The following is a 22027-nucleotide window of genomic DNA, read 5'->3' on the forward strand; positions in this document are numbered from 1 at the left end:
CACCCTTGAAACACTGATCAGTGGTAAACAGGATGGACAAGAAGGACCATGATGTAATGTAATTTTGTTGCAGGAGACTCACCTATTGGTGAACAGTAAGGAAATATAAACAGAAATCCTATTGGTTCCCACAATAATATCAATTCCAATGCCCCACAAGGAATAGAGACACAGCTATTCTGCTAAGCGGAAATCTCACGTTTACACGTCAACATGGTGATCATTAGGTTTAAAATTTGATATCCATAGACATCACATGCAAGAAGTAAAGGAGCAAAAGAGGTAAGTAAAGACTTTTTCAGAAGAGGCTAGCCTGCATCATCCTGCACTGTCAGCCTTCAAACTCTTACAGACACATGTTCAGTGTTTTAATCAGCTGCCTTATTAAGTGGGCAGCGGTATATTCTCAAGCCTGCTAATAGGCATTTAACATCTGTGCCCTACTCTGTGGAGACCTGTGAGCTACTGGTAGCTCATGATTGACCTGTTGGAGACCCCTGAGAAAGAGCTACTCCAACTTCAAAGTATTGAAATGAAGATCTGGAAGAGATGGCTGGGTCTCCCAAAAGGTTCATGTAACAGTGTACTAAGGCTAGCTGGGGTTGTGAAATAATATATTTAAAGGCCTGCAAAGGGCCCTGAATTATTGGTTTCATCTTGCGAAGGCTGTGGAAGAATCATTTAGGTACCGGATTAAACATCACATTCTGGCTCATATGCATGATTTTTGGGCAACGCTTTTTCATAATGTAGTGAAAGAATTGGAGTCAGTACAACTAGCTAACAGTGGCGATAGTTCAGCATGTTGTAGGAAAGAAATGATAAAAACAATTGTTAATAGAAAAATCCATTGAATTGAATTTAAAGAGCTGCTAAATAGGAGTTCAATTAACACACCTGGTGACCATTGATTATAGGGGGCATTTAAAACCATATCTAAAAGATATAAAAGCAAGGCAAATAAGAAGGCGGATGCTGAACTTAAGACTTGGTACAGTACCCGCTTTTTTAAAATGGAGCATCCAAGATTCGTCACTTAAAAGATTTGATAACAATTATTATGAAATGCGATAATGTTAGCTTAAGCTATGCAGAGGGTGACTATCTAGAAACTGTTATAAATAATATGGAATAAGACAGAGGACACTAGGCAAAAGCTTACAGTAGACGATCATGTCAAGTTAGGCACATTGCACTTTACCCTTGATTGAACATGAGAAAGAGGATGTGTAGACAATCTTTATAACATAGGGTTTTATGGTAGCGGAGTTTCTGGAGTTCTAATATAATTTTATTAACTTCTATAGATAAAAAGGCACATGGCACTTTATAATATTTGATTAGAATTTTATTTTAAAGCTAGTAAGCTTATTTGATTAAAAAGAGACAGGAACACAATACATGCTTAGCCAGGGTGGTAAACTTTTGTTGGAATTGCTCCACTTTATTTCTACACCTTTAGCAGACAGACTAATAAACCTGTATGGCTGAGGCATAAGAATAATGGAAATTTCAAAAATATAGACGGTAGATATCTGGGCACATTGCACTTTCCCCTTTTGTGTTGATAATGATCCTAACCCTGCTTTATAGACCCTGTTGTATTTACGAGTTTGTGCAGCTAAAATTTGATAAATGTTGGACGCTATGTGCCATGGTGAGATCCTTGTACCTCTATTTTGCAAATGTAACTTAAGCTGGTCTTCTAGATAAAACTAGCACTCGCTCCAGCCTAAATCGAACAAGGACTTCTTCACATGTTTTACCCATGCAATTCTATGAACCCCTGGTCGATTGATGATGTCACTGAGTACAGCTCTGTGCTGCAATAGCTCATCCGTTGACCAAATGCGAAGCCTATACAGGGCTGGCCTTAAAAGTCCAGACTCTACAATAGGTTTAAGGCTAGATCTATTCTTAAAAGCAATAATGGGGTGCCCTGGCCTAAATTCAGTAGAGACCTGGCAAAGTTGTTCTCATGTACATTGCAGTGGTACCAGAGTTTTGTGTCATAGAGAGCTACATTTATGGCTTGTGCTTTATGGAGTTCTATAGCAGGAGAAAACAGACAGTATGATGCCGTCTTGGAAAACCTAAGTATTGCACAAGCCCTCTGTTTGATCAGAAGGGTGCGCTTAGTAATTTGTCACCCTCAAGAATTGGAATCAGCTAATCTGATTCCCAAATATTAAAATTAATTTATTGTCCAAAGCATATTGTCACCCTCCTTATGTTTCCCCTGTAGTTCTTCCACCAGCTAAAGGGAATACATTTGTTTTTCTGCATGTAAATTTCAAGCCCATTAATCTCATAGAATGATGAATTACTGTCTAAAAGAATTTGTTGGCCCTTGGGAGATTTAAAGTTAAGAAGGGTATAATCGGGGAAGACTATAGAGGAACCTTCTGGCCAACTAAAATAGGGGAATCATTTTCAAAATCTAACAAAAATCTACACAGCCGTTAATGAAAAGCAGTAAGGAGGAGCCAGAATGCATCCCGGTGAACTCCTTTTTTAACATTAATTTTTACCTGTGAGTTCGCCATTTGGGCCCCATCTAACCTGTGCATAATTTTCTTCATTGATGAGTATAATGAATTCCAAACGATCTAGTGGGAATCCAATAGTGGCTAAGACCTCAGAGATCAACAAAGGCAACATTAAGGTTTCCCTAGTTCATATCCAAAGTTCTCTACTTGTTCAAAAGAAAACAAAACTCCTGATCCACTGTTCTTGTCCTTTGCCTGAATCTAGCTTGGAAGTGACTTATCCCTGACCCAATTGGTTAGAATAATGTGGACATTCTCCAAAAGGCTAATTGATGATGGTTGGCCAAGGCACTCTGGCAACCCATTTTAAAAACAGGAATACTCTTTGCACCCTTCCATACGGGGGTGATTGGCGCACTGGCAACAATACCATTTGAAATGACTGATATATAGAACCCAGATTTTGGGTTCTGAATGAAATGTGTCTGCAGGAAACTTGTCCAACCCGGCGCTTTTCCCTGCCTCTGTGAGATTTCTACTTCCTGGTCTCTAGCAACGGAAAGGTAATAGAATGGCCAGTGACATTTGTAAGCATGAGGAAGGAGCACTCTTTTGAATGTTCGGTAAAAGGAGTCAGCAATACTAAAGAATTAAAGGGCTTATTTACAATCCCCTTGCGCCACCAGTGCGTCACGTTGCGTGACGCACCGGCGGCGCAGCCTGCTGCGTGATATTTACAAACATACGTAAAGCCAACCTGCGTGGCTTTACATGTGCTTGTAAATGTCGACCCTTTTCAAGCAGCACTTTGCGTTTTAGGGGCGTTACGTGGGTGTTGCTGTGGGTGCTATCACACAACACCCATGTCCACTGATACATTTCCAGATTTACAAGCAATCGTAAACCAGGAAATGCTTCAGAATGCTACGCCACCCCAGGGGTGGGGTGGCGAGGCGCAACGAGGAGAAATGTTTTCACGTTTTTTCCCTTTTTTAAGCGTGCTGCATTCTACAGCACTCATTGGAAGAGGAAATCACATCAATTGATTGTTTTTGTGTAGGAATCTTCCCCTTTCTGCACAAAAACAATCTTCCTACGACCAGGCATCTGTGCACCATGTTGCAAGGGTGCCTGCGCTGGTGCACAGCAGCAGTTTGTGCGCCAGCGCAGGGAAAAGCACAGAGATGTGACATATTGTTGTAAATATGTTGCATCCCTGTGCTTCGAAACGAACGCAGTGCTGTGCAGTAAAATAACTTGCGGCACTGCGCTGCATTAGTTTCTCGTAAATAGGGCCCTAAGAGATTTAAAGAGGTCAACCCAAGTGCCTGGTAAAATATGCACCTCATATTTCAGAGCTATGTTATGACCTCCATGGGAGACTATATGCCAGAAACTTCTCCCATCGTTCGTTTTAGCCGCTTCTAGCAAATATTCCCAGATTCTCAATTCCCAATCTCATTTAGCGATGTGTGATTTTTTCTAAATTGGGCGCTAGCCTCAGCAATTTTGGCCCTAACACCAAGCTTAATGGCACTTAAGGGTGCCATCTTGACTGCTCTACATGCTGGAGTATAACATTCCTGTAACTTGGGCGCCCTATTGACCAGTTTATAATACTTTTGGTAGAACTCTTTGAGTTCAGAGAACAGACTGTTATGAATCTCAATGGTCTTTTTTCGGTTGGCGCATGTTCTTAATCATCGAGCCCAAATGTTGTAGATCCAGCCCAGGTCGTAGATCCTAGTAGTAACTACAGGAGAACAGGAGATAGCATTCCATTTTATGTTTCTATGTTTGTTACTGGCTGACACAGGTGCTGCACAAGAATAAGGTGTTGACGATGAAGCATTAACCAAATCCCCAATGGACTGGGCTACATGATTTAGAATTGACAGCTATACAAAGAGACCAACATGGTAGTGAATGTTTTACCCAAATGTACATGGATTTCACACCAGAAATTACTATTTTCAGGACAGCATGTTTCTACTAGAGTTATAATTAGGCCTGAGCCGTGAACTCAGCTCCGTTCGCGGAATTTGCAGAGGTTTCTGCACTCTGCGCTCCGCAGAGCTCGCAGAGTGCAGAAAACTGCGGTCTGCATAGTGCAGCGGAGTTTTTTCCTCGATCGCGCTCACCAATGATAAGTTGGTGAGTGCGAGCTGCCGCTCGGGTACAATTTCTACTCAAGCTGCCGGGAGATCAGCGCGAACAGCAGTTCCCACTGCACTCTGCCACTTGCAGAACTTTTTTTGTCACTTCGCGTTGTTCCATGTCACGAAACTCCGCAAACTACGCCTAGGCCTGGTTATAATTACGAGAGTCGATAGTCAAGAATTGCATAACCATGTCCTTACAATGTGAGAGTCCGACTGTACCTCTCTACCTCCCTCTTGCCAATGACTGCGGATCATGAATGACATGCATTGGAAAATTTAGTTTTGAGGTACTCCTTAGTGAAAGCCTTTGCTAATCATATTTTAGTAAATACAGAATGTGAGAAGTCAAGGAAAACAGTTGGGGACACTGTGAAGGCAGTGAATGGGGGCAAGAATATCTGTCACACTACTCAAATGCAATACCAGAAAAAGCAGAATTCGGAGAAACAAATTAGCAGCTTGATTGAAGGCAATAGAGTGCAATGCTCTCAAAAGACATACAGAGCCCCTAGGGCAGCCAAAGCTGAATTGAAAGTAGTATTGATAAAAGAGTCTGCCCAGCATTCTCATAAAACAAAAACAAAATTATTTCAAAATAGGTGATTAAGACTTCTAGCTTTTAAAATACGTAAACAGCGGAGCCGCCATTACATGTATCAGGTTAAAGAATAATTAGGGTGTGCGCTGTGCTACTGATGAAGATATAATGACGGTCTTTTGGGAATATTAGTCCATTCTATAAGTCTTAAAAATGGATGACACAGTTGAACAAGATATGTATTTAGCAGATGTTTATTTTTCCATTTGGAGCTAGAGGAAAAAGAAGCTTTTGGGGAGCTGATAAATCTGGAAGAGGTCAAGAAAAGAATCATGGTCCTTGCCAACAATAAAGCTCCCGGCCCAGGTGGCTTTTCTGTATCTTCTATAAGGCCTTCTGCAATAGCCCAGCAGAACTCCTTTTTAACAATGTTGTCAATCACTCCTAAAATGATGGATTCAGCACTGCTGGCCACTATGTTTAACAATTATATTTTGTGCTTCCTAGCCAACTCTGACAAATCTTTACTGGCTTTACTACACCTGATAAATGATCTTTCTTTGGTCTCTGGATTTAAAGTCAATTATGCTAAATTTGTCTAGTTGGGAATCAGTGTAAATTAATTTGAGTATTCTACTCTATTCTTCAAAAAATTGGTTTTTCATGACTAAAGATTGAATCTAGGTGTTAACTTTCTGAATACTATTGCCAATGTTTACAATTCAGACTTCCCCCACTTTTCTGGCTATTCCCTATAAAGACCTTCACAATTAGAAATGTTGGGCTTTGGCAGGATTGTCTTTGTGAAAATTAATGTCCTCTCTAGAATCCTTTATGTACCCCAGTTCTTCCCATTGAGGATTACCTGAGTCACTTTCAAACATATTCACCAGAAATTTGAATTGTTTTTAATGGCAAGGAAAGCGAACAAGCGTTAACAGATCAACTATTTCCCAGGCAGTGGGTAATTGTGTTTAGGGTTTCCATGTGTTCAGTGGACTACACAGATCAATCATCCATACCGCTTTAAAATGGTGAATTGCAGGAATGATGAACCTGTAGGTCATTGTGGAAAAGGAATATTTTAAATTGCCCTTGAGATATTCATTTTGGCATTCAAATAAATAGTATAAATCTTATTCTTGATCCTTTTACAATGAAAGGGACTCTCTTGGAATACTGGTATTTAGGTACTAGAACTAGGAGCTTAGTTATCTATCCATCAATCAATCAGAACTTGTAGAGTGCGCTAATCACCTGAGGGGTATCCAGGTGGTTGCGTGAACAGCCAGGTCTTGAGTCTACTCCTGAAGGCGGCGAAGGATCTTGATGTTCAGAGGTGGATGGGGAGGTCGTTCCAGGCTTTGGCTGCGAGGTGGAAGTAGGAGCGTCCTCTAGCTCGGGTGCAATGGATGCAGGGAACGTTTGCGAGGGCGGCAGACCGCAGGTGTCTGGTGGGCTGGTGGAAGGTCAGGCGGTTGTTCAGGTATTCTGGTCCCATGTTGTGGAGGGCTTTGAATGCATGCATGAACTGCTTGAAGTGACATCTCTTCTTGATGGGGAGCCAATGCAGGCTACAGAGGTGGGGTGATGTGGGATCATCTGGGCAGGTCCAGAAGTATTCTGGCTGCTGCGTTCTGGATTGTTTGAAGGTGCTTGAGGGGGAGAGTGGTGGGTCCGGCAGAGAGGGCATTCCTGTACTCAAGTCGACTGGTGATGAGGGCTTGAGTGATGGTTCTTGTCGTGTTGGTTTGGATCCATCTGAAGACTTTCCTGAGCATTCTGAGAGTGTTGAAGTAGGTGAAGGCAAATGAGTTGATCTGCCGTTGCATGGAGAGTTCGCTGTTAAGGATGATTCCAAGGTTGAGGGCATGGGTAGTGGGAGTGGGTGCTGGTACGAGGGCGGAGGGCCACCAGGAGTCGTCCCACGATGAGGGGGGTCTTTCGAAGAGGAGAACTTCATTTTCTTTTGGTGTTGTCTGAGGCAGTTGTCTCTCATCCAGTTGGTGTCGTCGATCATGGCATTCTGGAAGTTCACTCTGGTGGTGTCCATGTCTTTGGTGAGGGAGAGTATGAGCTGGAGGTTGTTGGAGTAGGAGATGATGTTGAGACCGTGGCTGCGAGTGATGGGTGCCAGCAGAGTCATGTAGATGTTGATCAGTGTGGGGCTGAGTGAGGAGCCCTGGGGTATGCCACAGAGAATGCTTTTGGGGTTGGAGGTGTATGACTGTCACCACTGAGTTACCTTGCAACATTTATGCTACTGGCTGCAAGTTCCCAGATACCTTTCCAGTGTTTTTTCTGTAAACAGATTTTATTGATCTTTTCTGTCGCATCAGCTTAGTACATTACAGTAATTCAATTTGTTTCACTTGACGTTAGCGTTGTCACACTCTTTTCATTTGCTTCAAAAGTGATCAATCGGAGTGCTCCAGTGATAATACATTTATAACATGCATTAAGCCCCTCCCACCCTTCCCCAGAGTCATCCTATTAGTAGAGCTCTTGTGAGGCACTGGGTTTATGTGTATCATCAGTTCTCTAGTTGTGTGCACAGGGCAGTGTGGAGTCATTTTAGTGAAATACTCGTTAGTATCATGATGGTCAGTAATTATGTATGCATTGTCTGGTAATGACGTGTTGATGTCTGTAGTGTTCTCTTTATGCTGCTTCACTTTCATCTTCTGAGGGCTCTAGTTCTGGGTATTCTAGGTCGTGTACTAGCGTCTCTCAGGCTCTGGCTATCTCTTTGTGCCGTAGCCCTCTCTTAGCCTCTTGCATCAGTATGCGTCCCTCACATCCCACCCTTTTCAGGAGTTCCTTTCGCCAGGTTGTCATCCTAGGACCCCCCTTCATCTCCCAGTTCCTGTTTATTTCCTGTATTGTCAAGATATACGCTAGGTCTTGAAATCTGATAATGACCCTAGTTCTTGCCGAATGGGGGAACCAGACCAGAAGGCAGCGGGCCGGCCAGACACCTTTCCAGTGTTCTTGTGGTGCGTCAAGTTGTGACCTTTAAACACAATGGAGATGCTTTCTACAACGCTTAGTGAAGAACTATCAAAACAGGGGTGGATCCTCCGCTATGGCAGAGGAGCATCTCCCACTGCTGAAATGCAGCACACAGAATAAAAAGAAAGTGACAATAAAACTATTTTATTGTCACTTTATTTTTACCTACAGTCCGCCGTGTCTAAGGCAGGCCATGTTGCAGCGTCACACAGCAGGCGGAGGAGGAGCGGAAGTGCGCATGTCGGATTGTCCGGTCATCTTAGGACGGCCAAAGTGACATGCGCACTTGGATATCTCCAGGGCGGAATCTCTAACCTTTCCTCCAATAAGAGCTACTTATGTTTCATGGAAAACACTCCGAGCTACTAATATTTAGTATAATGAACACATAAAACCAGATTACATTAGTGACCATACTATGCACTCTTACCAGCAGTAAACACGTCTATGCATCAGACAGGGTTGCTAGCAGAAATGTAAAAAAAGGCTTGGCCAATTTGGGATGCCTTGTCATGAGTAATACATAACAGCCATAGCTGCAGTGCTCCTGACACCAAGGTAACTATGTTAGTAATAGGTTTCCCCAGTGCGTAATGAATTATCAATCAATAGCAGATTTATATTTATTCTGGAAATGCAACCATTTTTCCCCTAACAGCAGTTTATGAGTTCTAAAAATGCACACATTTTGTCCCAAATACACTTTTCAATCTTGGTAGACATATATTAATAGATCCAAGCAAAGGTTTCTGATTTACTAGGCTGGACTACACATGGGAGAGCTACTTAAAGGCATCTGGAGAGCTACCAGTAGCTCACGAGCTACTGGTTGGAGAAGCCTGCTCCAAGCTGTTCCTTGGAGACATCCTAGTGCTCAGGGGCACAGGCTTCCAGTCCCTGCTGGAGCGCAAAACTGGCCTGCTGACCCCAATCCCAGCGCTGCTCTCATGCGAGGAGAAATAGCATGAGACAAGCGCTGGGATTGTGTGGGGTCTGGGAGCCTGTGCTCATGGGAATTGTTGTGGCGGCATGGGACTAGAGGAGCAGAGGAGCTGCGCAACGAAGGAGCAGAAGATTGCGTCTCCATCAAGAAAGGTAAGTTTATATTTGTATTATTTGTATTATTATTTTTTATTTTTCATGCCCCCACCTCAGATTGGCAGCAGCCCCCGCTGTATCAAAATACCAAAAGATTTGGGCTCCATTTAAAACTTATATTGCTAGGGACCTTCATGAGCAGTGACAGTAACAATGTCAACCTGATGTAATCAGTGGCGTAGCTAGGGAGGGGGGCGGTGGGGGAGGTTTGCCCCAGGCGGCACTATTTTGGGGGCGGCCGCGCGGCACTGGTGGCCTGTTGCGGCGGCTTTTATAATTTATTTAATTTAATAAACTCACTGACACTACTGTCAGTCACAGTAGTGTCAGTGTCCCCAAATACATTTTAAAGGCCGCCGCAACGGGTCACCCTTGCCGCATGCACGGCCCAGGCAGTTAAAGTTTGAAAGTGCACGCAGGGTGCACCTGTCCTGACCTGCTTGCTTGTATTGTAACTGCTGCGGCAGTCAGTCAGTGCGCCTGCGGTGTTGCCAAAATTGCCGCCGTGACATCCCGCGTTGTTTGTTCGAAAACTTGCTTGACTGTTGGTCCATCCCAGGGCCGTCATTGGTAGCGCTCGCGCTACCAATGACTGCACTGGCCAACATTTTGGCCAGCCCTCACGATGAGAACGTAGCAGTGACGCGTCACGCGCTTCACCACTACGTGCTCTTGTGAGGAGTCAATTCTGGCCTGGGGCAGTGGCAGTGCTGCTGCTGGGCGATTTGCTTTCCTGGCTGCTGCAGTGCAGCAGAAGTGAAAGAAGTTCGAACCAACCCCTGCCTGCCATAGAGTGAGACCCTGAAGCGAGTGAGGTAAGAAAGAGGAGAGCAGCAGGAGCTAGCTGTACGCTTTCAGAGGGGTGGATCATCACCTAGGCTCCGCCACAAATCCACTTTCATAGATATTACGATGAAAACAGTTGCTCATATTAAGCACTGCATTAACTTACCACCAGGCACACGAATAATGCCAGATAATAATGTTTTCTGATCCAGCCCTAGAGCTCCATTCAAGTGACGAGGCCCCAGGGGTTGCATCACAGAACATTTTTGACTGGCCGTATGTCCTTGGGGGAACATAAAGCAATTCTTAATGCAAAGACTTTTTCCACTGTATCACGAAAGCATGATTCTGGAGGTGTTAATGTGTGGCAAGAATATTTCTGTGCATATTTGTTGTGTGACATTTTGCTTCGGTGGTGATGTCTACTGTCGTTCTGGATGGTGTAGCATTGTGCTGTCTCCTCCCTTCAAATGATTACAGCAGGAAACGCGAAATCATCTTTCTAAGATGTCTTACTCATGTATAATATTAGTTCAGTGCAATTTATTAGAAACCCAGCACACTAGGGCTACCATCCTCTGTGTGTGTGTGTGTGGTGTGTGTTTGTGTGTATATGTGTGTGTGTGCTGTCTGTGTGGTGTGTGTGTGTGTCTATGTGTGTTTTTTTCAAGAGCCCCAGGACAGCGCATCCATGTTATCCAGTCATATCTATGAACAGTTCAAGTGACTAGTAATAATTTATTCGTTAATTAAAAGCATAAACATGTAAAAAGCGTGCATCTAATATATTTACAAAATTTAAAAAGCGATGTAAGAACGACATTGCATTTCCAGCTAAAAAAATATCCCAGTTAGAAAAGCCAACGGCGCATTTCAAGATTAAAAAAAGTTACAAATCCCATCCAGAGAACTTGCCCATGCAGATGTATTCCGTTTGAAGAGAGCTTGGGGGGGGGGGGGGGGGGGGGGGGGGAGGATTACCCTTTGGTCTGGGTGCACAATCACATCATGAAATCTCAATGATCTTAATTAAGTCTGTGGGAAGTGGTGCAGTGGAGCAGAAACAGTGCTTCCGTCTCTGGATTTTTTTATGTGATCAGGTGCCTGCTATTGGTGGAAGAATCTGTAAGATGGCACCCTATCTTGCTAATCCTATGAAAGTAGTAAGCGTGTTAACCACCCATTGTCATAAGTGACACCTTCATCCATTCTTGGCTTTTTTTTAGCCAAGACCACTTTGCTTCTGTGGATCCTAGAACAGCAGAAAGCAAAGTGCTGTTTGTCACAAAAGCAGGACTTGATGAAGGTGTCACTGATGTCAAAGGGTCACTTGAAGATGTGAAGTACTGCGTCCCTCCTTTCCCATAATGCTTTGTTGCTCTTAAACTGTACTGCTAGTAGGTAGTATGATCCGTCACCAGTTTTGAAGACTGCATCTCTGCAGTGATTTCAAGAAGAACAATTCAAGGAAAAAAAGGTCTAGGCAGGACTCAGTTTTAACCGAATTGGGCCCCCACCCAGTCTTACTGATAAGCCCAGCCCCCACGAGAAGCCAAAACTCTACTCCTGCCATGGCTTCTTAACTTAGTCCAGCCTGCCTCAACCTGAGATACGTCACACTACAACACAGAAGAACATTGCCAACTGGGCACTGGGGAGGTCTGTGAGGTCCATATTGTTCTGTGAATAATAATGGGGGTTAAGTCATTTTCCCATGTGTTTCTAACTGCTTCCCATGCACACATGAGGATTTTTGCTTTTATTTGCTAGTATCCTTTCCATTTTTTCGGGCTCCTCCTGTGAACCCCTTGGCTTCTGTTTTCTTGCATAATCAGCATTTGCTCTCTGTGGTTTGGAGCAAAGCTGCAACTTATCTAAGAGGAGGCTGAGGTGCCACAACTCATATATCTAACAACTTTAACCTAAAGTCTAGTTTAACCCAGAATGTGGGCCAGATGTGGTTGATTTCATGTAGCTTCAATATTGCCTTTGACACACTGATATGGACCTACGTTCTTTGTGGAGGTCGGGAGTTTGGAAGAATGGGTTTAAATTTGGTTGCATGGTTTTCCCTTGCCTGGTTGCCTAAGGATGTTGATGGCACTTTTGCAAATTTTTTTTGTATTGTATTGTAATTGCATTTATATAGCACTCACTACCCATAACGAGGCATCAAAGTGCTTTTTCAGCGAGTGGCACGCTGCTCCGGAACCCATAAATGATTAGTGGTGAATTAGTATAGTGAAAATTTGAAAGTAATTTGAGTGGTGTATATGTTAGTCAGTTATTTGGATTGAGAAGGATAGTGGAGGGATAGAAGAGCAAAAAAGGTTTGTATTTATATAGCGCTTGCTACACTTGATGGGGTGTTAAAGCGCTTTTTTGGCAAGCAGCACGTTACTTCGGAACCCAGAAAGGAATAGTGGTGAATTAGTATAGTGAAAATATGAAAGTAAGGTGAGTGGTGAATATGTTAATCAGATTATGTGGATTAAGATGGAAAGTGGAGGTATGGATAAGGGAAAAAAGGTTTGCATTTATCTAGAACTTGCTACCTCTGATGGGGGGGGGTTGAAGTGTTTTTCGGCGAGTAGCACACTTCTCTGGAACCCATACAGTGTTAGTGGTGAATTAGTATAGTGAAATATGCAATTCATTTTTAATAATTTGAGTGGTAGATATGTTAGTCAATTATTTGGATTAAGAAGGATACCGAAGGGGTAGAAGAGGTAAAAAGGTTTGCATTTATATAGTACTTCCTACCCCTGTTGAGGTGTTAATGTGCTTTTTCGGCGAGTAGCATGCTACTGCGGAACCCATAAAGGATTAGTGGCGAATTAGTATAGTGAAATAGGAAATTTATTAGAGTAGTGGACATGTTAGTCTGTTATTTGGATTGAAAAAGGATAGTGGAGGGATAGAAGGGAAGGATTTTGATTTTTTTGTTTTATGTTTTGTTGTTGCTATACCCTTCATTACGAGTGGTTATTCCCCCAGTAATGAGGACTAACATCCAGATCTTGCTGCTTACTGCACCTAAATGCCATCTTCCGGTTTTCCCCTGATAGATATCAGTAGGTTTGGCCTGAAAGTATTTATCAAGGAAACATGGTTTTCATTCCAAAACTCATAAGTCCAATAAGTGTGGTTCCAGGAGTTACCGCACATAGCAGAATTTAATGAAAACTCGAGGGAAGGCAAAGACAAACTTACCTTGGGAAATTTTTCAGACAGCATAAAATTGAAATTTCTCAAAACTGTAGCAGCATAAACAGGATTTCAAAAATTCTAACTTCATGTAGGGCTGATATGGGGTATGCACTTCTTTCTTGCTGTCATTGTTCACGCAACTCTCTGATGGATGTCACATGCAGTTTTTTCTGAGTCCCCAGATAGATCAAGCAGTGTGTGTGTTCTCCTTTGTACTGCCGGTCACTGGTGTATTCAACTGTGTAGCCTTGGACCGTGTCATGTATGTGCATGTAACTTGCATGATAGAGGTAACTATTAGCAGCGATTACTATGCGTCTCTCGGACCTCTTTGAAGTGCTTGCCGTCCTTTTTCCCCAGCACCCCTCCCCCAGGGGCGGCAATCTGAGGGCTAGCCCCGGGCGCCACAAGCTCTAGCTACGCCTCCAGATGTAATATGAAGATTAGAAAGGGAAGAGTGCATGGTTCCGACTCCTCTGCTTCAGAAACGTAATGCTATTACATGTGTACTTTTATTGTCTTAAACTAAGGAGCCGCTCAATGATGTGATGACCTAACTCCCTGGAAGTTTAGGGGAACCCCACACTCTAGAATATCTAACCTTTATTACTATTGACACCTTCCTTCTTTACGACAAATAACTGATAAAGCTGATCACCTTCCTCTCAAACATTTTCGTTTTTTGTCAAAAATATTTTTACAGACATTTATTTAGCGCAAACTTGACCCGAATCCAATCAGGTATCTAGCGCTTTACATAGCACCCGTTGCGTTACATGAGGACACACATTCATTTTTTGTTAGGCACAGGGAGATTAAGTGATTTGCCCAGAATCACAGGATGTTCTGCGTCATTGCCGAGAATCGAACCCAGTTCCGAGGTCGCGCGCCCTAGCCGTTAGGCCAACTCCTCTCCCCGAGACTCACTTCATTTATGCATTCCCAAAAATGCCAAAACTTTCAGAAATAACTTCATAACAAGTTATTCTGTGGTGTCTGCCCATAATTTCTTTAACAATCAATTTTGTTGGTGTTTTGTGTGTATGTGTATGTGTGTGTGCACGCGCTTGTGTGTAAGTGTACTCTTAAATATTATCAGCAGAACACTTACCATTCGGCCCATAGAGTCTACAATAATAAATGTCACCATCAAAAGTCAGGAGGAATGCAGCAAAGGTGTCTTCAACTTCAAATTCGGAATAATAGTCTCCGGATGCATTGTAATCTCCGGAAAACAAGCGCATTGAGCTGTCCACTGGCCTTGCAAGGGTGAAGTCCAAGTACCTGACCACCTGAGAAGAAAAAAATGAAATAATTGTAGATAATTATTTCTTTGAACATCTCTGTTATTCTCAGGAAATCACAGTACCAGAATCTAACTTCTATAATTTTCAGAACGGAAATGACATTTCTATAGACGTGCTTTGGCATCGTGTGGCCCCCTGCTCAGGGCAAGGGTAGCCTCGCGGGTGACAAGGAGCGCTCTTCAAATCCACCGTACATTACATTACATCACTGACTGACGCTGCTAAAATAATTGCTTATTCTTTTAATGCACTGTAAACACCATTCGGTTTTAATGTTTTTTTAATCGGTTTTAATTTTTAACATGTAATGAGATATTTTGTAGCAATGGTTTTAAGTAACTCTGCTAAATAAAATAAACTTGAAAACTTGAAACATTACATCACAGTGAGGTGAAAAGGTCCAGGCACATCAAAATATTTTTAATGATGTGGTTGAAATAAGCAATTACTCAGGTGTAATTGCAGTATGACATACTTGAGTGGAGATATATAACGCAAGAGTGTGCTAAGCACAGCATGACTGCTGTATCTTTCCTTTTTCCACAGGCGGTGTATGAGCAAATAATAGTGTTGCCATTCACTCGGGGGTCAGTAATTATTATAACCCCCTGTGGCATAGTGGAGGCAGGTACGAATGCCCTCCGCCTCTACATGGTAAATATATCATACTACCCTAAGTGCAGGAATCTTTGATTATAACCACGATAGGTTGGTGTGTGCCATTTGATGATTAAACAGGAACCTCTATTTCTGTTTTGGTTCTGTTTTTATTCTCTAAACAGCCCTTCTGCAATCCCAAAATTACAATTCCAGTGAGGTGATTGAAACCTTTTGAAACCCTTGCCCTGATGAATTTGCCAGAACAAAGTTAAGTGGCAATGAAACATGTTGGCCTTCTTTGAAACGGGTAACAACATTTTGTGTTTTTACTTTTGAGTGGGCTCACTGTCTTGAATAAAGAGGGTGACTGTGACGTGAGTCTACAACTCAATTTTAAAGATTGCTTTGAACAGTCGTTCTTTGCAATTCACGGGTTTTGTCTTTTCTTCTTTTTCTGCTGGGAACAGGAACACAGCTTTCTCTTGCGACCTGTTCCCTCTTTTCTCTTCACTGGACTCTAATTTCTTTCTCCCATGAGTGGGTACCCGATGATGAGAAAACGTGGGCATACTAGCGAGAACCGGCTGGCAGCCTCCCTGGTGGTGCGTACGTGAGGGGCCCACTCATGCTTCACCTTCTTTTCTGCTTAAATACTTTTGATTTGTTTTTGTGAAGGTGATGGGTAGTGAAGGGCTGTTTGTTGTTTGAAGTTTGATAAATTGAGGGTGGCTGGACCTAAATAATTTCTGGATAAGAATACCAGTAGTAGAAGAAAAATTGTTTTTTCTCTCTAAACAGTTTTTTGGTCCTATGCTAAAAGTTGATACCCCTCTTTGGTGCCTTGCCTTGCTTGATATATTGATTTTGAGTGGAGGGCGGCTTGGCACTTACCCTCTGTAGCTCCTATTTTGTGATGAGACATCAAAATAACCACCAAGTTTGTAGAATGTTCCCAGTAGTAATATTTGTGTCCAAGTTTGGAACATCAGGATATTTTTAAAAGAAAATAATATTCTAAATTTGAACACAAATATTACTAATGGGAGCATAGTTCATCTCTGTTATCAATGCTGACCATCACCTTAGAGGCATTCTATATCCTTAATTGGGCATGGGCAGACACAATATCAGTTTTTGCCTGGCCAAGTACTAATACCATGTACTCCATCAGTATGCAATTTTCAACATACAAACCATTTAATTATCTTACATATCTGAAATATAAATGAATGCACAACCCCATCAAGTGCCTTTGTGTACCAGAGATGAATGAATGAAATATGCATATTTTTGTCTATGCCTGAAAGTTATTATAGAACATTTTTGGATAAGATGGGCTCGGATTTAGCGCCTGTTTTATGCGCCTATAGTGCATAAAGGGAATTCATTTAACCCGACATTGCTCTGAGTTAGTGCTTTGTTTTCAGACAGTAAAGCTCGGAAACAGTGATCAAAGTGTGCCTCTTTCTTGTCCCTGAGCTGTGCTGTCTGAAAATTAGGCACTAACCCAGAGAAATATCTGTTTAAATGAATTCCCTTTAGCAAAGCAGCCGTATATAACAGGCACGTGGCTCTGCAGAAATTATGGTCACACAAAAAAGTCCCAGAGATTCCCAAAAGTGGTAGTTACATGGCCTGCCTGAAGGGAGTTCAAGCCCCCACAAGTCTGAAAGTGCTATGTTCAGCGAACATTCCTGCAGTCCGGCTGTGAGCAGTGACAACTCCACTTTAAGAATAACAAATAGGACCACAGAATCGTGATGGTGAATGGTCAGGTGAAGCTCATGTTTTGTCCTTTCAAAACCCATTAAGATGGGCACGTTATTTTAAACAGGGGAAGCTTCAACAGACAGTTACATTCCCAAAACGCATTAATAAATATAATCTGGAATGATTCCTTTGCCCTGGAAAGATACCCAGTGGTGCATGTGACTGCGCGCGGCAGCAGTACAGGGGAAAATAGAGAGGCCCTCTAGCTTCCTCAATAATGATACATGCAGTGGATACTGTACAGGTACAAAGACCACGTGCGGTACAAGACGCCTTTTTTTTTCACCTCTGGCTGTGCCCGGCCAGAGGGTGTGTGGAGCATGACATCCAGGGTATACGTAAGCCCCTACAGTGGTCAGGTGGCTCAGTACATCCCTTACCCACTTTGCTCTGAATCTTTTACCTGGACATGGTCTACAACAAATTCCTTGAGTCTCTGATTGGGCTTGGGATGTGGCCGTAGGTCATACTGCTGACTATGTGGGATACCCGAGCTAGCTTCCCTACTCCTTTCTCCCAGTGGCTCCACCAGATACACTTCTCCGGTTACGTGGCCCCTGATGGTTCACCACACTGTTGTTAGTCTTGGAGCCTCTCTGTCACAGCAGGGTTCCCTGTTTCAAGGCTTTCCTATTCCTCCATTCTCTCCTGACCAGAGACCTTCATCCTCTTGAAACATGAGATGTTCCAACGTACAGTCTCTTTGCCCTTCCTGGCAGTCACCATTGTGCCTTCTTCCAACTTCACCACTTCCCATACGCCTGACTCAAACAGGGTCCAGAACATTCACCCAGGCCTGTGGTCCTGGAGAAGTACCTAATCACCCGATCCAAGCCAGCATTGGGTGGCTCTACTCGGGATACTGGCTCTCAGATTGTTCTGCACCCTCCTATGTTGGGTACTTTCTGGATAATGCTCTAGTTGTTTCCATTCCGAGTGTACCGGAATTGTGTCATCCCTGTGGCCCTTCAGCATGAGTGTCCATGGGGGGCATTGAGTGGTGCAATGTGGCATGCTTCGGTATTCCAGCAGAAAAAAAATGAAGGCTGATCTCCAGGTCCTCCCCTTCATAGGTGGCACAATGATTGGTTTAGTGTCAAAATGAATCACTCGACCTCAATGTTTGCCTGAGGCCACTGTGATGTGATTCAACAATGCTGTATCACCAGGCAACTAAGCAGATCCTTCAACTTATGTCCTTGAAAAGTGGCCCATTATTTGTTTTGATATCTTCTGGGAGGCCGAATAGAGCTAGTACCTTTTCCAGTGCTGGTGCCACATTCACAAATGCTGTTGAGTTAATGAGCCCCACAATGGGGTATTTGGAATGGCTGTCAATAAGGACCATGGTCGTACTTCCATCAGGAAAACTACCAAAATGCATACAGGCTTTATTCGATGTGTTGTCGCAAGGATCCTCAGAAATGATTGGTGCTGGCACTTCCGGACTACTGGTGACTTGACATGCAGCACACTGCAGTATGAGTTAATCCACTAATGCCTGCAGTCCAGGAAACCGCACCTTCCCTCGTAGATGAGACTTTTTCTTTGCTGTTACTTGATGCCCACCGTGGGCAAGCGCAGCCACTTACCATGCCATGCTCTCTGGAATGACTAATCTGTGGTCCTGCAAGAAGAGACCCACTTGAATAGCACTGAGCTCATGCCAAACCCTCCTAAACTGTATTAGCCGCTTTTTGTCTGGGCCGACCGGTTGGTTAGCATGCTGCAGAAATGCCTGCCAGCTCCCTTGTTGTAGAGTCTCCAGTACTTTCAGGAGCACTGTGTACCCTGTGTTTGCCTCACTTATCTCCAATAGACTTAGTGCAGGAGGGCAGGCATCTTGGCTCACCAGGCAAATGTACGCTTCAGTGTGGCCAGCCTCCTGTACCATTTCACCTTGAACTTAGGTTCAAGGTCAAGGTCAAGGTAGATGCCTCAACAAAAAGTCAGCAGGACGTTTGGCCCCCGGCCTGTACACTACTTCAAATGGTAGTGCTGGAGTTGAATGGCCCACTATTCTATCCGGGGCGGGGAATGGGGTGCTGTTCCCTTGGACAGTGGTACTAGTGGTTGATGATCAGTGATCACACGGAATGATCGTCCTCACAGGTATAAGAGAAAATGTCCACATGGCCATTTTACGGTGGGTGCTTTCCTCTCAAACTGTATGCCAGGGCTGCCCATCTTCCTGGCTCAACTTCTTATGTGAGCACTGACCCCAGTCCCACTGGTCTTGCATCCACCACCAATTCTGTCCTCTTCTTTGGATCAAAGTGTGCCATTGTTGCTTTGCTTAGTAATGACCCCTTAACTTTCTGGAATGGCTCTTCCTCTCATGTCACAACTACCAGCGTGTGTCCACACTTTTCAATTCCCTCATGGGTTCAGCAATGGTCACCAGACCGAGCATGACCACAATAAGTGGTGGCAATCCTTAAGAAGCTGTGCCTCTCCAAGGCATTGCATGGTGCTGGAGCTTGTCTGATGGCGTAACCAAAGAACTCTATGATGGTTTCAAAGAAAGAACATTTCCTGATGGAGCATCATCCAATGATCACACAGGCGCTTCAGAGTGGCTCTCAGACACTGGTGATGTTCTTCAGCAGTGACCGAGTATATCAGTATGTTGTCACTCACATTCATGACGCTATGCAATCCTGACAGTGCTTCCCTTATTGTATTCTGAAATGTCTCCACTGCCGACAATATTCCAAAACTTAGCTGTTTGAATCGTCGCAGATCCAGGTGTGTGAAAAATGTTGTTATATACCTGCTTCCTTCGGCCAACTGAAGTTGGTAATAACCAGCATTGAGGTCCAATTTTCGGAACCATCAGCCCTGTTTAGGTCAGCTATTATATTGTCCATTGTTATATGATATGCCTTTCCCTCTTGATGGCCTTGTTAAGGAGGCACATTTCGATGCATAGGGTGTTTCGGCTTCTCAGTGGTCGCCATTGGTGATACCCAGGGAGTAGGGCCAGAAGCCTTCTTAATGACACCTAACTTCTTCAATTTCTCCAGCTTCCTCAGTGGAGTGGTATGCAGCGATGACGTAGTGCCACAGGCTTGATGGACCTGTCAATATGTAGGTTGATTGGTGGGGCTCGCAGGCATCCTAACCCTTTGAACAGGCCGGGGAATTGGTTCAACACTTCATCAATTTGGAATGCCTGTACATTCCTTGCAAATGATACCAAGCTCAGATCTTCTGCAGTGTGGTACCCCAGTAGTGTGTCTCAATGACGTGGAATGCTGCAGTGATTTCCTGGTCGTTCAACCAAACACCCACCTTCATAGGTCCTTTCAGTGGGAGCAGCGTGTTTCCACTGTATGTCTATATGTTGGTGTTTAACGGGACCGGAGCTGGCCTCGGGCAGAGCAATCAATTTTGCTGGATGTCCATCACATTAACAAAGCTCCTGTGTCAATGAGGGCTTTCACAGCAGTTGCAGCAACTTCCACCACACACGTTGTTTATGGCTTCTTCTGCCATTTGAGGTGTTCAGTGAACAAGATGAGGAATACTTCCTCCTCTTCCTCCGAGGGTGACTCTTCCTGCTGATGTCTGACCGACGGGTGGTACTTGGAAGCTCCTTGGAGCTCTGGGTCATCCCGTGAAAGCTGAGGATGGCCTTAGTCGGGATTGCCTCCGCATGACTCTCCTGCCTCTTGGTCCTCCCCTGTACACTTTATCAAATTTGTGTTATCATTTGTTAGCATTTGTGTTATCGCTATGTCCATTTCTGTTGTCCTTGCGACCGTAAGGTCATGCAACATCACCATGATGAGGATGTCATCCAGACTGATGCTAGGTTGTCTGAGTATCAGACCCCTTAGTGTCTTGTCCTGACATCTTGGAATGATTTGCACCCATATTTCCTTGGGCTGATCATCTGCCATACACGTGCTAGTTAGCCTGTGGAGTTTGGCATAAAAATTATCTATGAATTCACCCTCCTGCTTGCAGGCCTACGGGAGTTTGAAGTGCTTAAAATCTGGATTTAGCAGTGGGTCAAAATGAGCGTTGAGGGGCCTCATCCCTGTGTTTTAATCATTCACTACTCCCGCATTGGGGAGATGCTCATTTAGATTTATAGATTTCTTCCCTCGCATAGTGGAGTAACAAGGAGCGTTTGACAGCCTCATCATTCTCACGGGTGGCTATGAAGTAGTTATTCAGCCTCCCCTCCCACGTTATCCACCTGGGCACAGCTGTGACAGGATCAACAAGCTCGCAGAATGATTAAAGAACTCCTACCAGCATGTGTTGTTGAATGACAGAGAGCAGGGGTGGTCCCTGTGCTTGCACTGCATTAGCGTCATCTGCCATGGCCCTGGTGGGGTAAATATGACCAGATCACCACCCTGGGGCACAGAGACTATGCTTTACAGCCTGCTCACCTGCAAATGCAAAATTCGTCTGCATAAGCATGTGAGCTGCTGGGGGATGAACTAAAGGAAATATCTTCTGAGTGTGGACTTCCCTGCATGCGGAGTAGCAGAAAGTAAGCAGGCAAAATACTGTTACTCAGAATACTTGACATCCTAAAGGCCCACACTTGTTTACTAGGCAGAACAATAATTTGTCAAGAAAGCTAATGGCTGAAGAGGGCTAATCCACTGCCCATTTATAGGCAATCTGCTTTTGAGGGCTGGCCTGATATGTGAACTCTGTCTGGTGAAAAACTAAACTGGGCTTACCTAAAGCCCATCTTCTAAAAGCAGGATTATGTATTATTTTAAAGAAAATATAAGGCTTGTGAGACAGAAAAACAGTCTTTTGGTCGGACCTAAAACACACAGAAATGGATAGATCACAGGCAACAGGAGCATAGGGGGGCCTTGGCTCAAACACATAATACATACAGGACTGGTCAAGAGCAGCACAATCTTTTCAGAAAGACATTCAACAAGTGTGATACGGCAGGAGCAGTGCAAGTGTCCTTTAAAGACATAGAACAGGTGTGCTGCTGCAGGGCCAGTCAGTGCAAGCTTCCATCAAAGGTGTGGAACAGATATGGTACTGCAAGGCCAGACATAGAACAAATGT

At 43.8% G+C, this 22027-nt stretch overlaps 1 protein-coding gene across 1 annotated transcript in view; it reads right to left on the reverse strand.

Moving 5' to 3' along the window:
- Window positions 1–22027, reverse strand: part of LOC146796476 (uromodulin-like) — a 583380-nt gene that overhangs the window by 375415 nt on the left and 185938 nt on the right. The window contains exon 8 of the mRNA XM_085629079.1: window positions 14407–14587. Coding sequence (XP_085485205.1) covers window positions 14407–14587 — 181 coding nt within the window. The remainder of the gene's footprint in view (window positions 1–14406; window positions 14588–22027) is intronic.

Source organism: Triturus cristatus, chromosome 10 (assembly GCF_964204655.1).
Source record: "Triturus cristatus chromosome 10, aTriCri1.1, whole genome shotgun sequence".
NCBI lineage: Eukaryota > Metazoa > Chordata > Amphibia > Caudata > Salamandridae > Triturus > Triturus cristatus.